This window comes from Misgurnus anguillicaudatus, chromosome 23 (genome assembly GCF_027580225.2).
Source record: "Misgurnus anguillicaudatus chromosome 23, ASM2758022v2, whole genome shotgun sequence".
Taxonomy (NCBI): Eukaryota; Metazoa; Chordata; class Actinopteri; order Cypriniformes; family Cobitidae; genus Misgurnus; species Misgurnus anguillicaudatus.
The window spans coordinates 25863722-25883424 of record NC_073359.2 but is presented as its reverse complement, the minus strand read 5'-3'; the positions used below and the strand labels follow the sequence as shown (position 1 = coordinate 25883424).

The 19703-nt window shown below is 38.3% G+C and overlaps 1 protein-coding gene across 2 annotated transcripts in view; it reads right to left on the bottom strand.

Annotated features, from left to right (window-relative positions):
- Nucleotides 1-19703, bottom strand: part of stab1 (stabilin 1) — a 45214-nt gene that overhangs the window by 18340 nt on the left and 7171 nt on the right. For both annotated transcript variants that reach the window (XM_073861617.1, XM_073861618.1), the window contains exons 9-41: nucleotides 19562-19692; nucleotides 18353-18480; nucleotides 18173-18249; nucleotides 17893-18033; nucleotides 15099-15236; nucleotides 14933-15004; nucleotides 14727-14840; nucleotides 14571-14624; nucleotides 14266-14346; nucleotides 13769-13927; nucleotides 13328-13390; nucleotides 13077-13172; nucleotides 12766-12852; nucleotides 12554-12665; nucleotides 12198-12384; nucleotides 10687-10780; nucleotides 10300-10455; nucleotides 10104-10199; nucleotides 9880-9975; nucleotides 9624-9671; nucleotides 8858-8985; nucleotides 8089-8197; nucleotides 7272-7349; nucleotides 6423-6524; nucleotides 4921-5025; nucleotides 4686-4820; nucleotides 4456-4584; nucleotides 4314-4367; nucleotides 4088-4201; nucleotides 3180-3375; nucleotides 2515-2610; nucleotides 2386-2431; nucleotides 81-157 (exon numbers count right to left, since the gene is read on the bottom strand). In XM_073861617.1, coding sequence (XP_073717718.1) covers nucleotides 81-157; nucleotides 2386-2431; nucleotides 2515-2610; nucleotides 3180-3375; nucleotides 4088-4201; nucleotides 4314-4367; nucleotides 4456-4584; nucleotides 4686-4820; nucleotides 4921-5025; nucleotides 6423-6524; nucleotides 7272-7349; nucleotides 8089-8197; nucleotides 8858-8985; nucleotides 9624-9671; nucleotides 9880-9975; nucleotides 10104-10199; nucleotides 10300-10455; nucleotides 10687-10780; nucleotides 12198-12384; nucleotides 12554-12665; nucleotides 12766-12852; nucleotides 13077-13172; nucleotides 13328-13390; nucleotides 13769-13927; nucleotides 14266-14346; nucleotides 14571-14624; nucleotides 14727-14840; nucleotides 14933-15004; nucleotides 15099-15236; nucleotides 17893-18033; nucleotides 18173-18249; nucleotides 18353-18480; nucleotides 19562-19692 — 3499 coding nt within the window. The remainder of the gene's footprint in view (nucleotides 1-80; nucleotides 158-2385; nucleotides 2432-2514; nucleotides 2611-3179; nucleotides 3376-4087; nucleotides 4202-4313; nucleotides 4368-4455; nucleotides 4585-4685; nucleotides 4821-4920; nucleotides 5026-6422; nucleotides 6525-7271; nucleotides 7350-8088; nucleotides 8198-8857; nucleotides 8986-9623; nucleotides 9672-9879; nucleotides 9976-10103; nucleotides 10200-10299; nucleotides 10456-10686; nucleotides 10781-12197; nucleotides 12385-12553; nucleotides 12666-12765; nucleotides 12853-13076; nucleotides 13173-13327; nucleotides 13391-13768; nucleotides 13928-14265; nucleotides 14347-14570; nucleotides 14625-14726; nucleotides 14841-14932; nucleotides 15005-15098; nucleotides 15237-17892; nucleotides 18034-18172; nucleotides 18250-18352; nucleotides 18481-19561; nucleotides 19693-19703) is intronic.

The window sequence follows — 19703 nt, the reverse complement described above, 5'->3', positions numbered from 1 at the left end:
CGTACACCAGAATATTCAACAAACTGAGAAACTAAAGAGTAAGAATTTGACAGTCTTAGTTATGAAACGGCCAAACAAACCTTTGCAGAAAGTCCCATTGCCCTCATAACCTGCCGTGCAGGAACAAACCGGAGTTCCTGAACCTCCTGAGATACAACTGAAGATAGAAATAACTAAAAACTGAACAGTACTACGACATCTGTATTGTATTAGAAGTGTGGCCAGTGTCACACATTTGCCAACGTTTGATTATTGGCCTAAAATTGGTTTAGAATCAAAAATATTTCTTATTCATTTTAAGCCCTTAGTTTTCCAAAAAACACATTTCAGAGCTATAGGGCCAGATTTACTTAAGCTCGCACTTCTTTTGCCATTAAAAAAACTTCTGGGAGGATTTACTAAAGACACGCAGTGAAATATGTGACCCTGAACCTCATAAAGGTCAATTTTTTAAATTTTAATTTAATTGATGTTTGGTGTGTTAGGATAGGACAATACTTGGCCAAGATAGGCTACGACTATTTGAAAATCTGAAATCTGAATATAAAAATAGCTTAAGTTGTCCAAATGAAGTCCTAAGCAACTGCATCCAGTCACAAAAATAAAGTTTTGATATATTTACGGTAGAAAATCTACAGAATAAACTCATGGAAGATTTTGGCATTAAAGAAATAATTTTGACCCATACAATGTATTATTGGCTATCGCTACAAATATACCCTTCCTTTGTGTACGGTTTTGTTGTCCAGGGTCACAAATTAGCGCAGAAAAGGCGTTGACTTTGTTTTTGTGACTGAACATTGCATATGCATTTGTAGGAGTTTCCCTTTTAAACGCAAAATTTATGGGAGGAGAATATTTAAATGTATCACGCAACACGTTTTACTAACGTTTGTGCTCGTCAGTTTACTGGTATTATTTGCAGCATTATTTACTTAATTTATTATTATTTTTTAACGACTAAAAAAGGACGTCTTAACAGTGGTGGTCAATGACTTCTTTTTTCGAAGGCACTCATTGCGAAGCTTGTCACAACATGTATGTAGCCCGTCATGTGTGTGGTTCGTCATTTCAAAATATGTGTTTGGCGCGTCGAGTGAACCTATGTGCATCACGTGTCTTGTCAAAATACTGCTGCAGACGCGTCTAAAAGGTTTATGATAAAAAAGACGCTTGCGTTAATGTCTTGCGTGTATTTTGTGAATGTGAGCGTATAAACAGTTGACGCGTGTGCAGCAGGCACTTATTTTGACAAGACACGTGATGCACATGGTTCACATGACGCAACAAACACATATTTTGAAAACACGAGCAATACACATGACACCCCGAAAACATTTTGAATTCCTGCCCCTCGGAAGAGAAGTCACCGGCCACCACTGCATCTTTAATTCCGTTGATCATTGTTGAAATTAAATGTTGCATCTGTGCTGTTTTAACGTGCACCTTGTCAGTTATTCATCCACAGAAATTTTCACTCCCAACGGCACTTTTTGGAAAATTGTGCTTTCACGCTAATTTGTTTTTTTTTGTAAATCTGGCCCTTAAAGGGACACTCCACTTTTTAAAAAATATATACTCATTTTCCAGCTCCCCTAGAGTTAAACATTTGATTTTTACCATTATGGAATACATTCAGCTGATCTCCGGGTCTGGTGCTACCACTTTTAGCATAGCTTAGCATTGCGCTAAAAAATAACCAAAGAGTTTCGATATTTTTCCTATTTAAAACTTGACTCTTCTGTAGTTACATCGTGTACTAAGACTGACAGAAAATTAAAAGTTGTGATTTAGGCAGATATCGCTAGGAACTATACTCTCATTCTGGCGTAATAATCAAGGACTTTGCTAATGTAACATGGCTGCAGGAAGCGCAATGATATTACGCAGCAGCTGAAAATAATCCCTTTAGTAACTTTCAATGGCAGGGGACTATTTTTGGGCAGTGCGTAATATCACTACGCCTCCTGCAGCCATGTTACATCAGCAAAGTCCTTGATTATTATGTCAGAATGAGAGTATACTTCCTAGCGATATCTGCCTAGAAAATCACAACTTTTAATTTTCTGTCAGTCTTAGTACATGATGTAACTACAGAAGAGTCAAGTTTTAAATAGGAAAAATATCGAAACGCTTTGTTTTTTTTTAGTGCGATGCTAATGATCTAATCAGATTAAATGGATTATGCTAAGCTATGCTAAAAGTGTTAGCGCCAGACCCAGAAATCAGCTGAATGGATTCCAAAACTGTAAAAATCAAATGTTTAACTCTAGGGGAGCTGGAAAATTAGCATTTTTTTTTTTTTAAGTCGAGTGTCCCTTTAATGTAAAAATAAAATTTCTCAAAATTCTTCACATTTTGGGGTCCTATACTCTTCACACTTACTTGGCTTTGACATCACAAACTCCACCACAGGCATCATTAACAATCTCTGTAAACACAAACATTAATGGAATTAGAGAGAATAGCGCAGTGAAAATGTGGCATAAAATGTTGTTTGACTTGAATACTGACCAAAAGAGCAATTCACTCCCTTCCATCCTTTAAAACAAATGCATTGGCCGGTTCCCTCAATCCCATCCACACACATGCCATGTTTACACTGACATTCTGTCAACAACAAAAACAACACTGTCGTGTTAAAGCGGTTATACAAGCTTAAGCGGTTATGGCTTTTGTTTATTTTCAGAGATAGGGGTCTGTTTGGTCATATTATGAAATTTTTATAAGATATAAAATAAGTCCTTGGTGTCCCCAGATTTTGTCCTTTTAAATGCAAATGAGCTGATGAAATCCAAACACTGATCACCATAATGGTGGTTTGTTGAAATTGAAACTCAATTGTGCTGTCAATTATATATATATTTTTTTTCTCTCTGCACTAAATAGCAGTGCCATAGTTGGATAGTGCAGATTAAGGGCCTGTATTATTATAATAAGCACATTTCAATGACCTATTTTTTCACATGCTAGCAGAGAATGGTTTACCAAAACTAACTGGGTTGTCCATTTTCAGATTTTCTAGGTTGATAAAAGCACTGGGGACCCAATTATAGCACTTAAACATGGATTTTCATGATTTGTCCCCTATAATAGCTGTAGTACTAATAGCAGTAGTTCATTCAATAATTTATCAAAAGGACCTTGTAGAAACCAAGTACCAGGAGATTTGCTAATACCTGACTTGCAGTCTTGTCCATATCTCCCGGGTTCACACATCTCGCATGCAGTCCCATGAAACCCCTCATTACAGAGACACTCCCCGGTGCCATGAAGTCCATCTTTACACTGACCATTGTTGGAGCACCAGTTATCCACCGTCCCAGGACATTTAAAGCAGTCGTGCCCAAAGTATCCAGGACAACAAGAGTGGTCCTACAAGAGATGAAATGATCAAATGTAATAATATCATTTTAGTTTTGTGGACACTTATAGCCTGGTTTGTGTTTACACGATTGCGTGCAATTCTTATGCTGCATACACACCAAATGCAAAGTATCACGTTGTGGATCACTCACAGGATTTAACTTCATATCATGTTAATTTTTCACTAGAGTTGAATATTTTTAAACGTGCAATGTGTAAATTTTTGCGGCAACTAGTGGTCATTTTGCGCATTGCAACCAATGGCTCAGTCCTCTGCTCACCCCTCGCTTTTAAAACGCATAGAGGAGCTACGTTAGCCGCCACCGGACAAACATGTCGTCGGAGACAACTTAATAAAAAAAGTTTATCCGTTAAGGGCTTCTGTAAACATGGCGGCACAAAATGGCGACTTCCATGGAAGGGGACCCTCGGTGTATGTAGATAAAAACGTCTCATTCTAAGGTAATAAAAACATAACGGTGCATTATGAAAGGTCTTTATAAACCCCTGATAATTTAGTTTTGTATAATATTTAGCATTTATGTCAAGACATTCTTTTAAAAATTACACACTGCACGCGCAATCGCACTGCTCAATGTGCGTCATTTGCATCGCCTTTGCATCTATTCGCGTCTTTGCATTAACTTTGTATAGAATCTACTCACGCAATTCGCGTTTGGTGTGTACGCACCATTAGGGTTCAGTCAAATTTAGCAAATACCTTTGTTTTTTTCAAGCAGTCCATATGGCAGCCCGGCACATATTTTTTCTTCTTTCCGACTCTTGTCCGGTACCTACAGTTTGACTTCATGTTTTGAGGGTACCTTGGCTGTATCTTTGGAGAAGAGAGGAAGGCTTTCAATTACGATTTGAATGAACAGCAACATAAGACGTTTAACTGCTAAAATGTAAAAATTTGCTAATAAAAATGACTCATTTCATCTTACTGGATAGGTATTGAAGAGGCATCTAGGTGCAGTTTTACAATCTCCACAACGACCCTGCGAAAAGGATTTATATAACATTTTCCATCGTGCCGCTGGTAGGATCACTTCATGAAATGTTTAACTAGTAGGCAGATCAACTTACAGCAACTCTTAAAACCACATCTTTACTGCAATGGTTCTTGTGAATGTCCAAGACACGTGGGATCCCATACAAAGCGCCGTGTCTCGTCTCGGTGAAGCTCCCATTTATAGAAACATCATTGGCCATTGTCTAGAGTTGAGAAACAGGTTGTCACAATCGATAGATACATCAATTTTCTGTCAAAACACTGTACAGGTAAGAGTTATGTGTTAAAGACAATATTGTAATACCTGATTTTCACTGTCTACGTAAAACATGATTTGAGTGCCGTTGTCCAAAAACGTGCTTTTGAAGACTCCATCGCCCAAGTGTTCAGGAAAGAGTTGTTCACTTATAACTACATGGTATTTCACAACGTCTATGCTCTGATAAAAAACAGATTTGATTTAGATGCATCAAACGTGGCAACATGCCAAGCATATTCAAAAACGTATTCAACCTCACGCTGGGCTTTGGTTCACTCACCAGCTGTGTAGAGTTGGTTTTATTCAGGTAGTCGCGTACTGCGCTATCGTATGGGACAAAAATGGTGTAATCTCTGGTCGGGATACTATCTGCTAAGTTGTAAAGCTAAAACAAACACAGGAAACACACAGGTTTTCATATAGTAGTTAACAACCCAGGTGAAAAAGTAGTACACTCTCTTAATGTACCTAGAAGTGCTATTTTCGCGCACTAAATTTGTACTTAAAGCAACACTATGTAGTTTCCATGTAAAAATTACTTACAGCTCCCCCATGTGGTTGAAAAGCGCAACAGTGCCTGGTATCAGACACTCTTCTGCAGGCAGGGGGAGGGGCGGGGCTGTGTGCTCTACCCTCCACCGCCACTTTCAGAGTGTGCTTGTAGCAGCTAGGAGGCTGCTCAGGTTGCAGCAATAGTACAATTTGTCCAGTTAAAAGTTTATCTATCTTTTAAATAATTTTAGAGACATTATTTAAAGGTAAAAAAAACTACAAAGTGTTGCTTTAATATACAAAAAAATCTTCTTAAAGGAATATTCCACTTTCATAAAAAAAATCTGATAATATACTCATGTCCATGTCATCCAAGATGTTTATGGCTTTCTTTGTTCAGTCAAGAAGAAATGAAGTTTTTTGAGGAAAAACCTCAAAAGTTTACAGTTTCAATGCAGTTTTAAAAGGCTCTTAACCATCCCAACTGAAGCATAACGGTACATTCACACAAGGCGAAAGCGTTAACGCATGATGTAAGGCTTGTCTGAAGCGTGACCAACAGCCAATCACAGTGGCCACGTGGTTTTACATAAACGTAATTGTCTGGCTCGCACTAAGTTATTTGCATAAGGCGATCTGATTGGATGACGCACGCATTGGCACTTCAAAAGTTGAGAATTGTTCAACTTCTGCCGCAAGCAACAACAGTGACGCAATGTTGACAGATCCACAATTCAGTTTGGCAACGAATGACGTCACCCATTAAAAGTAAATGAGAAACGTTAAAGGGGCAATAAGTAGGATTTACCCCCATCTAGTGGTGAAATTGTATTTTGCATTCAAATGAATAGTGCTCTCTAGCGGTAGCCGTTATGTAATCACTGATCTCTAATCACTGATCTTCTTGTCCGTTTCAGCTGGTTCACGTGTTCTGAATGAAAACGCGTTGTGGAAACGCGTTGGTAGGCTAGTGCTTTTTGTCCCTTTCTGCTATTATAGTTTATCAGTACGGCAGAACAACATGGAAGCCTACCGGGATTTACCCGTTCAAAGTAAGTAAAGAGAAGAAATTTTAAGCTTACAAAGAAAAGCCAGATCACTGTCAGAGGTCATTTGACACCAACGAGGACATATTTATGAATAAAGACATTGAATTTGATTAATAAAACACTTCAAATCCTACTTACAGTCCCTTTTACACTTTCGCGCAGTGTGCATGTACCGTAAATGGCCCAGACTTAAGTGTTATAAAATCAGAAACTGGATGGAAATTAAATCACAAAAACTCACCAGTGCTGCCTTTCGGAAAAGACTGAATGCTGGAGTGTTGTTCAACACCTCCATCAAACTGGGAGGAGGTGGAGGAATATCAGAAACAGGCGGTAGAAGAACCTGAGAAGAACCACATGTTGTATTTTAGGTTTTCGCATGTACCAGTGACTTAAAGAATACAAATTGCATTTATTAAGGACACTGCTTTTGCTTTAGTAAGCTAATTTTACAAGAAATGGTTTGACTGGTTAGCAGTTAACCCCTGCTGGTAGATTCTGCAATTACACTGGTTTCAGTTAACCATTCTCCATTGACAGTTATATAATGAGCAAATATTTTACTATAGTATAGCAGATGATTAACTCATTCCCCGCCAGCCATTTTTTGAAAAGTTGCCCTCCAGCATTTTTTGTGATTTTCACCAAAGTTTCAAAAAACTTTCATCCTATTTATAATTTTTTTCTTTGCTTGTAAACTCTTAAATATGGGTATTTTTCTTAAAAAAGCTTAAAAAAATGTGTTTGTGAAGGAATTTATTAGAGATCAGATTCAGAACGATTATCAAAACATACACAGAGTTTAAAATAAGTAAATAATTTTATTGCTTCCGTTTTTTTTATAAATTGGGTAAGTGGATATAAAGTGGATAATCGCAGTATTACAGATTAACATAAAACCTCATCAGAAACACGTTTTTTATGCAAATGTTTTCTCTTAATTGATGTGATAACTCGTCAATGGCGGGGAAAAAGTTAACACAAAAAGTTTTTTGGTGAAATGACTTTATATTTTGTCTTTACCATCACAATTTAGGATATACGTTAAACCCTTAACCCTAGAATAACAACGTCTTTGCAAAGTCATTACCGTGTCAATGATGTGAATGCATCCATTAATTGCCTTGATGTCCGGAACGACAATTGTAGCATTGCCGATCATGAGCTCCTGGGAAACAAGGAAGAACAGGTTCAAGATATGTCAGGTTTATAACCAACACAGAATTTAACCCCAACATTTTAAAGGGATAGTTCACTTCAATATGAAAATTCTGTCATCATTTACTCACCCTTGTGTTGTTTTAAACCTGTATGAGTTACAGGGCTCCAGACTGCCACCAAATGGTCGCATTTTGCCACCAAAATTTGAGATTGTGCCACTGAATTTTACATCCAGTCGCACATGTGCGACCAGTAAATTTGACCTTTTTTTGTGATGTGACACTGAATTTAAAAACAGCACATTGTACTTTCTGCATCTATCATTAAAGTATGTATAAGTAATACAGTGGAAATTAGTAGAAATGTAAATATTTGGTTAGCATGTTGATTTACAGTGTGTGCCCCTAAATTTTCTGGTTGCGCCCCTAAAATTTTCAGTTGGGGGTCACCGTGCTCCTAGTAAAAAAAGTTAGTCTGGAGCCCTGAGTTAATATTTTTCTGTAAGATATTTTAATAAATGATGGTAAGTACACAGTTGGCAGTACCCATTGACTTGACCATAGTATTTTTTTTCTTACTGTGGATGTCAAAGGGTACCGTCAACTGTGAACTTACCATCATTTATCAAAATAACTTTGTTTGTGTTGTGTTTAAAACAACATGAGGGTGAGTAAATTCATTTTAATTTTTAGATGAACTATTCCTTTAAGCTGTAATCTAAGAGTTAGGTTATATGTGACAGTTACCGTTCCTTTGCTTCGAACCCCCCATTTTGTTTTGCCAATGGTCGGGAGTGTTTTACCAACTTGTTTCTTCAGGTCTTCATAGGTGTAAATTCCATCTAAAAAGTGAACTCTACACAAAATCACACACAAATGATGATCACTTGTGAAAACCTTAATAGCGCGTTCACACCAGATGCGAATGAAGCGTACATATCAAGTCAATGCAAAGACCCGATAGACATCCTGCAGCACAATTTGAACAAATGAGGCATCGCAAATTACGCTTTGGGCGAATTGCGCAAGTGGAAAATTCTGAACTTTGACGGATATTCGTGCCACGTTAACCAATCAGGAGCTTGCTCTAGTAGTGACATGATTACAACATATCAAGCTAAGACAGAAATACGAAACAACAATGGAGGACAAAATCATCGTGGCTGTATGTGGACACCCGGAGCTATACGACAAATCTTCGTACTTTTATAGAAGCAGGAATAAAAAGGATCTTGCTTGGAAGAAAGTGTGGAGTTCGGACAATCTGGTAAGTTGTAAAAAAAACGCTCTTTACTCAATTTGAGCTAAATATATGTACACATATTGAGACTACAAGCTAGTTAAACCAGGCAAATTGAGGGTATTCATGTCTAAATTTCACGCGTGAATGATGCAAATTTCACGTGCGGATGATGCGAGTTAACTCAAAATGTTCAAGCGTCCAACTTACGATTTATTCGCATCTGGTGTGGACGCACAGTAAAAAATTACTACTTAATCTCGACCCAGCACTTACCGAAGAAGGTGTGGAAGTCTGTAATAATCAAACCAAAAATTCTCCTCAGAAGCGCTGAGGTTTTTGAAAGCCGCTTTGGAGGGAACCAAAGCCGTAACCCTGCTGCCGCTGTCAATCACTAAGTGCCTCTGCAGGAGTGAATAAAACAAAAAATTCACATCTTTTAACAAATTTCTACTATAACAATGGCTCCAAAAACCGAGGGACATATGTTATATATCTAGGTAGCATTTTAAATCATTAAAGGTGCAGTGTGTAAATTTTAGAGTCATCTAGTGGTGAGGTTGCGAATTGCAACAAACAGCTTAGTCCACTGCTCACCCTTCGCTTCTTAAAGACATAGAAAAGCTACAGTAGCCACCACCGGACAAATATGTCATTGTTGGAGACAACTTAGTAAAAAAATTGGTCCGTTAAGGGCTTCTGTAGAAAAATGGCGGCACAAAATGGCGACTTCCATGTAAGGGGACCCTCGGTGTATGTAGATAAAAAGGTCTCGTTCTAAGTTATAAAAACACATAACGGTTCATTATGTAAGGTCTTTATACACCCCTGATAATATAGTTTTGTATATTACTTTGCATTTCTGTTAAGATATCCTTCTAAATATTACACACTGCACCTTTAAATGCAAAAAGGCATTACTGTGTACATCTATTACACTGAAATCAATCCCAGGATGCATTACAACAAAGTAGCTCGCCAAGTTGTGGACAGAGGCCACATCCTCAAGTTTGATTAATTTGGATAGGAAAGGTGTACTTACTTGAAGACGGAGATTAAAACTATAAAATTCAGAGTTTCCATCTAGCTCCTGAAAATAAAAAATAAGATTAATAAAAAATATTCATAAACAGTATTACATTTTATAATTTCTATTGTGTGTGTGCATATACAAATTTATTCCTATACAGTTTCTACACACACATACATGCACATTTAAGGCAGTGTATGCAACAACAACCTATAATTTTGCAGACAGGTGATATTTCATAGAAATTACAGCACATGTGTCATTTTACCGTAAGCATGTTGCTGTAACACGTGAATCCGTCACCCTCAAATCCACTTGGGCATGTGCAGTCGTGCGTTCCATCTTTATTTAATTTACACGTCGCCTAAAATAGTTACAGGTATACAAACATAACAGGTTTAGCATTACTTGGTTATTATTATAATGCCCAGCATGTGAAATGATTTGATAAATATGATTGGCTGATATATTTGATGAATAATTTATGCAGACCTGAGAGTCGCATCCTCCATTATCTGTCAAACAGGGGTTGACGATTTGACAGACGACACCGTCTCCCATGTAACCTTTTTTGCAGCTACATTCATTCTGGGAAGAAGTTTAAGAAAATAGCAAAAAATAAATCAGTATTTTGGTAAACAGCCTTGAAACAAGACACATTTAATACCACTATGTCAATAATCACTACCTGTCCCGGCCCGGTCGATGTACAGTCAGCATGTTCGTGACAACCACCACGACTTTCCAACTGGCAGTTATTGATCTCCACACACAACGTCCCATCACCTGTCCATCCCTCCATACAAACACAATTCACCTTTCCTCCCTCGTACGTACAGCCGGCCTAAACATAACATAAAGTTCAGAAGGAGATTTTGAATAATTTATATATCAGCACAATAAAGGTAATGGCAACTGCCTTACATCTGTGTTATACATCAGAAAGTTACACAGGTTTCCAATGACAACATTTTAATTTGGTTTCGTCAATGCAGCTTATGTACAACCATAATACGGGGTGGATATCACTTTTACAGCCGACGAAAAAAAATAAAGGAATGATTTTCTGTCTTACGTTGGGATGGCAGCCTCCTCTATCAGATTTCAGGCACAGATCGCCTTCAGTGCACGTATATCCGTCCCCTTCATATCCAGGCAGACAAACACACCTACGGCATAAAGTACGAAACATCAACAACAGGTCAATTACAGATTATTAATTTAGCACATGTGCAAGAACATGGATGTCGCCAATATAAAGAGCAGCTATTAAATAACTATTTTTTGCTATGTGTCGCTACTAGTCTCTTTCAATGAGGTAGTTCCTAATTCTTCTTGTCCTAGTAAAAAGTATGAACAAATGATTAAGGGGGCGTGTACACCAAGTCGTTTTACGCCGACGTATGTTTCCAATTGTTTCCAATGGAAGCAGTGCACTTTTGAAAAACGCCGGCAGCTGGTGTTACTACGTACTCAGCGCTGAGCGCCCAAAGTTAAAAAATGTTCAATGCTCAGCTCAGCTAGTCAATGTCACTTCTCTGCGTCCAATCACAGTGAAGGAGGGGCGGGACAAATATCACAACAACCAACCGGCGCATCGTTCAACCACTAATAAACAAAGCAGAAGTATCATAGCAACAAAAGAACTTAGCTGAAAAAATGCTGGCAAGCACCCACAGTCGGCATTCGCCTGCCGTTTTCAGATGCGTTTAAACGTTTAGGTGTACACGCCCCATAACCGCCCTCTTAGTAAATGACGAAAGATGAATGACGTTAACTCCACTGCTTCACTCTCATTGGTTGTCGCTTATCGTTTGCATAAAGCTGAACTTTTCTTAACTTTGTCACATAGCTGGCACCCACTTTGGTCGCTTGTGTCGCCGGAAATCGGCAAGCGTCAACTGAAATTAATCGGTGGCATTGTGCACGCATCTTAAAGGTGCAGTGTGTAAATTTTAGCGGCATCTCAGTCCACTTCTCACCTCTTGCTTTTGAAACGGATAGAGAAGCTACGGTAGCCGACCCAAGACAAACATGTCATCGTCGGAGAAAACTTAGTAAAAAAGTTTGTCTGTTAAGGGCTTCAGTAGAAACATGGCTGCACAAAATGGCGGCTTCCATATAAGGGGACCCTCGATGTATGTAGATAAAAAGGTCTCATTCTAAGGTACTAAACACATAACAGTTCATTATGAAAAGGTCTTTAAACACCCCTGATAATATAGTTTTGTATATTATTTTGCATTTCTGTCAAGAGATCCTTCTAAAAATTACACCCTGCACCTTTAAGATTTTGGTCGGGGATGATAGCATAGTGGGAGTACTATTTAATGCTAGTTAACTATTTCATTACAAAGCTAGGAAGAGCCAGGATATCATTTAGTAATACTCCGTTTGTGTCCGGCTGAAGAAAGAAAGTCATATACACTTAAGATGGCATGGACACCAAATCTTTAAAAAAAAATAACATAATATGACCTCTTTAAGTTCTTTCCAAAACAACGAGTATGATTTTTATATCTTGAACTCTGGTATTATTACAATGATCTACACATTACAGAAATGATCAAGTACAGCAGCACTAACATGGTTTGATCGTTGTGGTAGACGCATTTGGCATGGATGTGGCAATACTCAAAAACGCTATCTGCATTGCAAGGGGTGGCGGTCTGATCACAAAGATCCCCCGAATACCCGGCCACACATGAACCTCTCCTGCACACGCCTGCACTGCCGGGCCTGTTATCACAGGCACCGTGAACACAGCGGCAATCTATGAGAACAAACAGAGAGAGAAAAGAAGATCACAGCTGTCAGTGTCACAAAAGCAGCTTACAGGTTCAAAATACAGCCTGTATGGTGTAACGACACTATTGTTGACATAAAAATGAATGAATGTATGGATGAAGAATAGATGGTTAACAGATGTACACAATGTTCACCTTCATCGCAGTTCTCTCCATGTTTTTTGGGGTCTGCGCAGATGTGGCATCCGATCCCCTTAAACCGCGGCTCACAAGTACAGGAGCCGTTACCTGCGATTCCATCAAAACACTATAAGACAAAAAAACAATATGAACTATATAAAAACAAGCAAAACTTTATCCAGATGTCCCAAGATGGCTTACGATAAACATACAGTAGGCCTACTTACTTTCCCTTTATCATAACATGGGTGCTGGAAACCTCCAATGCATGGTTTACAGTTGGGCCCATAGAAACCACTGCAACACTCAGCTCTCTGCAAAAAAAAAACCCATCAGATAAACTACTAGATACTTTACTTTGTTTTACCAAAGTGTTATTACTTTAGATAGCTATTCAGTTGAAAATATAAAGGAAGATTGCACCAGATCTGTCTTTTTTTTATCAGAGTAAAACATTGTAAAAAAAGTGCTATATAAATAAATCTGAATTGAATCGAATTGAATTTGTGATGTTATCTGAACTAATTTAATTTCATACCGTCTGTGTAATGTTACAGTATTTGGCACAGCCAGTATCTGCAAGTGAATACGATCGTTGGTCGGGTTCTAGCTCACAGCCTCTTAGATGATTTTCCTATAAGGAAAAAGTCAAAGTAAATAATCGCATTCGTAGGCGACAATTTTCTTGATCAGTTGTCGTAATATTAAATAGATGCTCATTTAAAATTTCTGATAACAAATGCATATCGATTATCGACGGATATATTTTATCAATAAGTAAAAAAGTACCAGCTCAACACTTCCAGGTGGACAGTGCGTCTCGTAGAGATAACTACACCTGACACACGGACCCTTATAAAGAGAAGCAAATATTTATTACAATTCATTTAAAATTTTATAATCATTTTCTACACAAGATACCGATCTGTTGACTATATGAAGAGTTTCATTGCAAAACGATATAAATCCGTTTTTTAATTGTTCAGAAATCTGGTTTTTTGGTTGTGCATTCCAATTAATATCAATTCAACTGCAGTTGGTTTGTTTTGATTTAAACCTTTATAACTTAAAAAATACAGCTAAGTAGCACCATAAAACAAAATAATAACATGATAACATAATAATAAACATGTTTTGACAAAAATGTTAAAAAATGGTTTATCTCGTTTTGCAACGAAACTCTTCATTTATAGAAATCACTTTAAAAAAAGCATAAAAGAGGGCGGTTACCATGACGATCTTGCTCTCATTGACGGCACATCGATGGGGCATTATGGGAACTATTGAGGATGGTACAAGAACTCCGTCAATCAAATGAATTATTCCATTGGACGCAACAATGTCTTTTGTTTCAAGAGGTATTCCTTTATCGCCCAGAAAGACTCTTCCCTGCGAACAAAGTAAGAAAGTAAAAACTATTTTATAAAACCAATGGCAATCAGCCATCCAATTAGATGGAAACATTTTTCTTATAGACATACTTGAGATCTTGGACAAAGACATAAGGTATGAATTTTTAAGTTTATTGCACCAAGAGTACCATAATTAAATCATTTATTTTATTGTTGTAGCGCCACCTAGTGTTCAAACCTCACCAAATTTCTTAAGTATACACAGAAATAGGCTCTGCATGTGTGTACCAATTTTTATAACAATTAGTTTTTCCCCTCAAGAGTTACAAGCATTTGAATAAATCGTGCCACTGCCAAATCAAGGCAGTCACTTACATCCCCAGTGACGTTGATGGTTAAGATCTCATTGGCCATGGTGGTGATCTCAGACATGCTGGCCAACTGATCCACGGTTACCTGTGTCAGAGATATACAGAGAAACCTTGTGAAATGTGTTATAAAAATGTCAAAAGCATGCGCAGTAGCAAATCATCCCCACTGGCTATTAAATAAAAGGTCAAATATGCAGTCTATTATTTCTGCTTCAAATAAAAATTTATTTCGTCAAGCCATTTTATGGGTCTTCGAAGTGACGTTCACAATTGCCTCATCAAAGTCACTGATGTCAAAGGGAAACTCACAGCAGCCTGGGAGAACATGTGGTGCTTTAAAAGCATTTGAAGTTTTGGTTTGGCCTAAAAAACAGAGATGAGGAATCAGTAGGTTTACATGAGTTGAAAACTTCAAAAGCGTCATGTGTTTATATTTAGCATCATCAGTACGTAATGCACGCTCACATCATTCAGCATGTATACAACGCTTCCATCTCTAAATCTGTCAATGGCCTTGTTGGTCGGGACAAAAACAGTTAAAGGACCTGGACTTCTGACGGGCAGCAGCGTTCCGCAGTTCTGCAGCAGAAAAATCGACAAACTGTCTTGAATGCTTGTGTTTAGAAATGAAACCCAGAGAGACTGATTCAAAGCGATAGACGTTCACTCACATCAACCAGAGACAGGAATCGATTGAATCTGTCATCTTCTCTGAAAATTTCCCCGATGGTCTTTGAGGAGAACTTGAGGTTGGAGAACAGAACATCTTACATTAGAGGTGGTGTGGCGTTTGTATCTTTAAGACTTTGGGTTGTGAAATAGTTTTAAAAGCTTTACCTCGGTGTTGGTGTCGGAAGATTCAATATGAGCCAAGGTGAAAGGTTTGTCGATGAGGTGAATGATTCCGTTTGATGCTGGAATGTCACTTTTGAGTATCGTGAACAATACGTCTGGATCTCTCATCAAGATGAATTGCTGCAGTCACAGAAACACATCAAATAGATCAAACACATGGTGGGATGGGATGGAGGGATTTGTGGATGAAATAGGATGGATAAATGGATGAAATAAAATGGAGTGGGGATGGAGAAAAGGTGGATGAAATAGGATGAATGGATGAATAGAATGTATTGATGGATGGGTGGATGAAATAGAATGGATAGACTAAAATGGAGGGGGGTGGGATGGAGGGATATGTGGATGAAATAGGATGGATGGATGAATGGATGGATGGATGGATTTAAATGGAGGGTTGAATAGAATTCAATGGATGGATGAATAGAATCCAATAGATGGATGAATAGAATGTATTGATGGATGGGTGGATGAAATAGAATAGATGGACTAGAATGTAGGGCGGTGGGATGGAGAGATAGGTGGATGAAACTGGATGGATGAATGGACTAAAATGGAGGGGTGGAATGGAGGAAAACGTGGATGAAATAGGATGGATAAATGGATGGATTAAAATGGAGGAGGGTTGGAATGGAGGGATATATGGATGAAATAGGATGGATGAATGGATGAATAGAATGTATTGATGGATCGGTGGATGAAATAAAATGGATGGACTAAAATGGAGGGGGGTGGGGTGATGGAGGGATAGGTGGATGAAATAGGATGGATGGATAGAATGTATTGATGGATGGGTGGATGAAATAAATGGATGGACTAAAATGGAGGGGGTGGGATGGAAGAATAGATGGATGGAATGTGTTGATGGATGGATGAATAGAATGCATTGATGGATGAGGGGATGAAATGGGATGCATAAATGGATGGAATAAAATGGAGGGGACGTGATGGAAGATAGGATGATGAAATAGGATGGATGGATGGATGGACTAAAATGGAGGGGAATAGGATGAAGAATAGATGGATGGAATGTGTTGATGGATGGATGAATAGAATGTATTGATGGATGGGTGGCTGAAATAAAATGAATGGACTAAAATGGAGGGGGTGGGATGGAGGGATAATTAGAATGCATTGATGTATGGATGAATAGAATGTATTGATGGATGAGGGGATGAAATGGGATGGATAAATGGATGCAATAAAATGGAGGGGACGTGATGGAAGATAGGTGGATGAAATAGGATGGATGGATGGATGGACTAAAATGGAGGGGGATGGGACGGAAGAATAGATGGATGGAATGTGTTGATGGATGGATGAATAGAATGTATTGATGGATGGATGGATAGATGGGTGGGTGAGTGGATGGACTAAAATGGAGGGGGATGGGACGGAAGAATAGATGGATGGAATGTGTTGATGGATGGATGAATAGAATGTATTGATGGATGAGGGGATGAAATGGGATGGATAAATGGATGGAATAAAATGGAGGGGACGTGATGGAAGATAGGTGGATGAAATAGGATGGCTGGATGAATAGAATGTATTGATGGATGGGTGGATGAAATAAAATGATTGGACTAAAATGGAGGGGGGTGGGATAGAAGAATAGATGGATGGAATGTGTTGATGGATGGATGAATAGAATGTATTGATGGATGAGGGGATGAAATGGGATGGATAAATGGATGCAATAAAATGGAGGGGACGTGATGGAAGATAGGATGATGAAATAGTATGGATGGATGGATAAATAGGATGTATTGATGGATGGGTGGCTGAAATAAAATGAATGGACTAAAATGGAGGGGGTGGGATGGAGGGATAGTGGATGAAATAAGATGGATGAATGGATGGATTAAAATGGAGGGGGGGTGATGAAGGGATAGGTGGATGAAATAGGATGGATGGATGAATAGAATGTATTGATGGATGGGTGGATGAAATAAAATGGATGGACTAAAATGGGGGGTGTGATGGAGGATTAGATGGATGGATGAATAGAATGTATTGATGGATGGGTGGATGAAATAAAATGGTTGGACTAAAATGGAGGGAGACGTGATGGAAGGATACGTGGATGAAATAGAATGGATGGATGAATAGAATGTATTGATGGATGAGGGGATGAAATGGGATGGATAAATGGATGGAATAAAATGGAGGGGACGTGATGGAAGATAGGTGGATGAAATAGGATGGATGGATGGACTAAAATGGAGGGGGATGGGATGGAAGAATAGATGGATGGAATGTGTTGATGGATGGATGAATAGAATGTATTGATGGGTAAGGGGATGAAATGGGACGCATAAATGGATGGACTAAAATGGAGGGGACGTGATGGAAGATAGGTGGATGAAATAGGATGGCTGGATGAATAGAATGTATTGATGGATGGGTGGATGAAATAGGATGAATGGAATAAAATTGAGGGGGGGTTGGATGGAAACATAGGTGGATGAAATTGGATGTATGGATGAATAGAATGTATTGATAGATGAGAGGATGAAATAGCATGGATAAACAAATGGAATAACATAAAGGGGGATGGAATGAAATGCAACGGACGGACAGACAGATAGATGGATGGATGAATAATATGTATAAACTGATGGATTGATGGAGAGATGATGGATGAATGGATAGAAGAATTGATGGAATAAAATGGATGGATGGTGGATGAATAGAGTGTATTGATGGATGGAATGAAAGCATGAATGAATGGATAGACTTAAAGAATGGATTGAATGTATTGCTGGATGGATACCTTATTTGTTTTGAATCTGATCTTTTCCCCTCCGTTCGTCAACAGATCATTTCCCTCTAAATCTTTATAAAGCCTCTGTCCGAGGATGAGGTGATTTTTACACACTGCATTCATGATGGCTGAAGATTTACCTAAAACCGTCTAAATAGCACAACATACAAAAATAAACCATTGTAAATAAAAAACTATTCGTCCCAAAAAAACAGGAAGTGTTTATGAGGAAATGAAACACAAACAGATTCGGCCATTATTTGTGTCTATTTCCGCATGCTTCACTCACTTGGAACGGATTCTGTCCCACTGGAATGAAAAGTGTGAATGGGCCATGTTGGCTCAGAATAAACTCACACCCTTGCTCTGAAAACCAAAAGATGATGTCAGGAAATCTAACATGGATTTTAGCAACATACACAATCTGAAGTGTTCACTCAAAGACTAAAAATGGGGTTTGGTGACCCACCGAGCAGTCGAGCGCTTCCTGTGAGATTTCCCGCCTCACTGCCCTCTCTGTCCAGCTCCAGAACCCTTTCCATGAGGTTACCATAGCAACGTCTGCCATCGCCAATCTGCTGAGCGTTGCAAAGGCATCTGAGAGAATAAAACGTCTCGGTTTATGCCCTCGATTTGCAGCAACGTCTAATGCAATCGTACGTGACAAGATCTCTTTATACAGTAAATAATGCCGTGTATAAATCAAACGAGTCTCATGTTTCCATTAATAATAATAATAGGAAATGCAAATAGATTGACTGAGATAAAAGTGCCCTACCATTTTTGTCCACAGGGGGAACCATGGAGCATTTGATGTTTTGAACAGCTGTTCATTTTGTGTGATAGGTGCGCAATATGTTAATAATTTAAATTAATAGATATGTACTGTATGTGTATAGAATAGATTTTTATGTATAAGAGTTAGAAAGGTATTAAAAGTGCAGTGTGTAATTTTTAGAAGGAACTCTTGACAGAAATGCAAAATAATATACTAAACTATATTATCAGGGGTGTACAAAGACCTTTCATAATGAACCGTTATGTGTTTATTACCTTAGAACGAGACCTTTTTATCTACATACAAAGAGGGTCCCCTTACATGGAAGTTGCCATTTTTTGCTGCCATTTTTCTACAGAAGCCCTTAGCGGACAATTTTTTTTACTAAGTTGTCTCCTGTCGGTGACAGCTCCCGTAGCTGTGTTTCAAAAGCAAGGGGTGAGCAGTGGACTACGCCGTTGGTTGCAATTCGCAACCTCAACACTAGATGCCGCTAAAATTTACACACTGCACCTTTAAAACATTAAAATTAAGTGAAAAACAGTTTATTATTCTCGTTAGCGCCAACTTTTCCCTTCTGGACAATCTTAGTATGGCATCTTTAATTAAAAACAGACGCATTAAATACAATATTAAACATTAAAAACATAATGGTATTTAATAAAGTTTTTAATAAAATGATTTATAATATTATGACAATGAGAATTAAAGTATAAAAACGTGCTCATCAGTAATGTAAATAAAGTCACAATAAAAATATGTGATTATTATCCTATGTTCTGTTTTCTTTAAATAAATCTTTTTAATTTTGATTTTGGACGTTTCAGTGAGGTTCAGACAGATTTAGTAGAACATAAAAGGAAGTGAAAGTTGACTGCTCATGTTATTGTGGGGACAGACCTGGGCGTGCCGTCTGAGTTCGTTTCGCAGCGGGCGCTGCTGTGGCAAGAACTCGGGCTGCAGGCCGACTTCAGTGTACAGCCGCTCAATGGGTCCGACGACTCCATTCCAGGCAAACACACACATTTTGACTGAAGAAGAA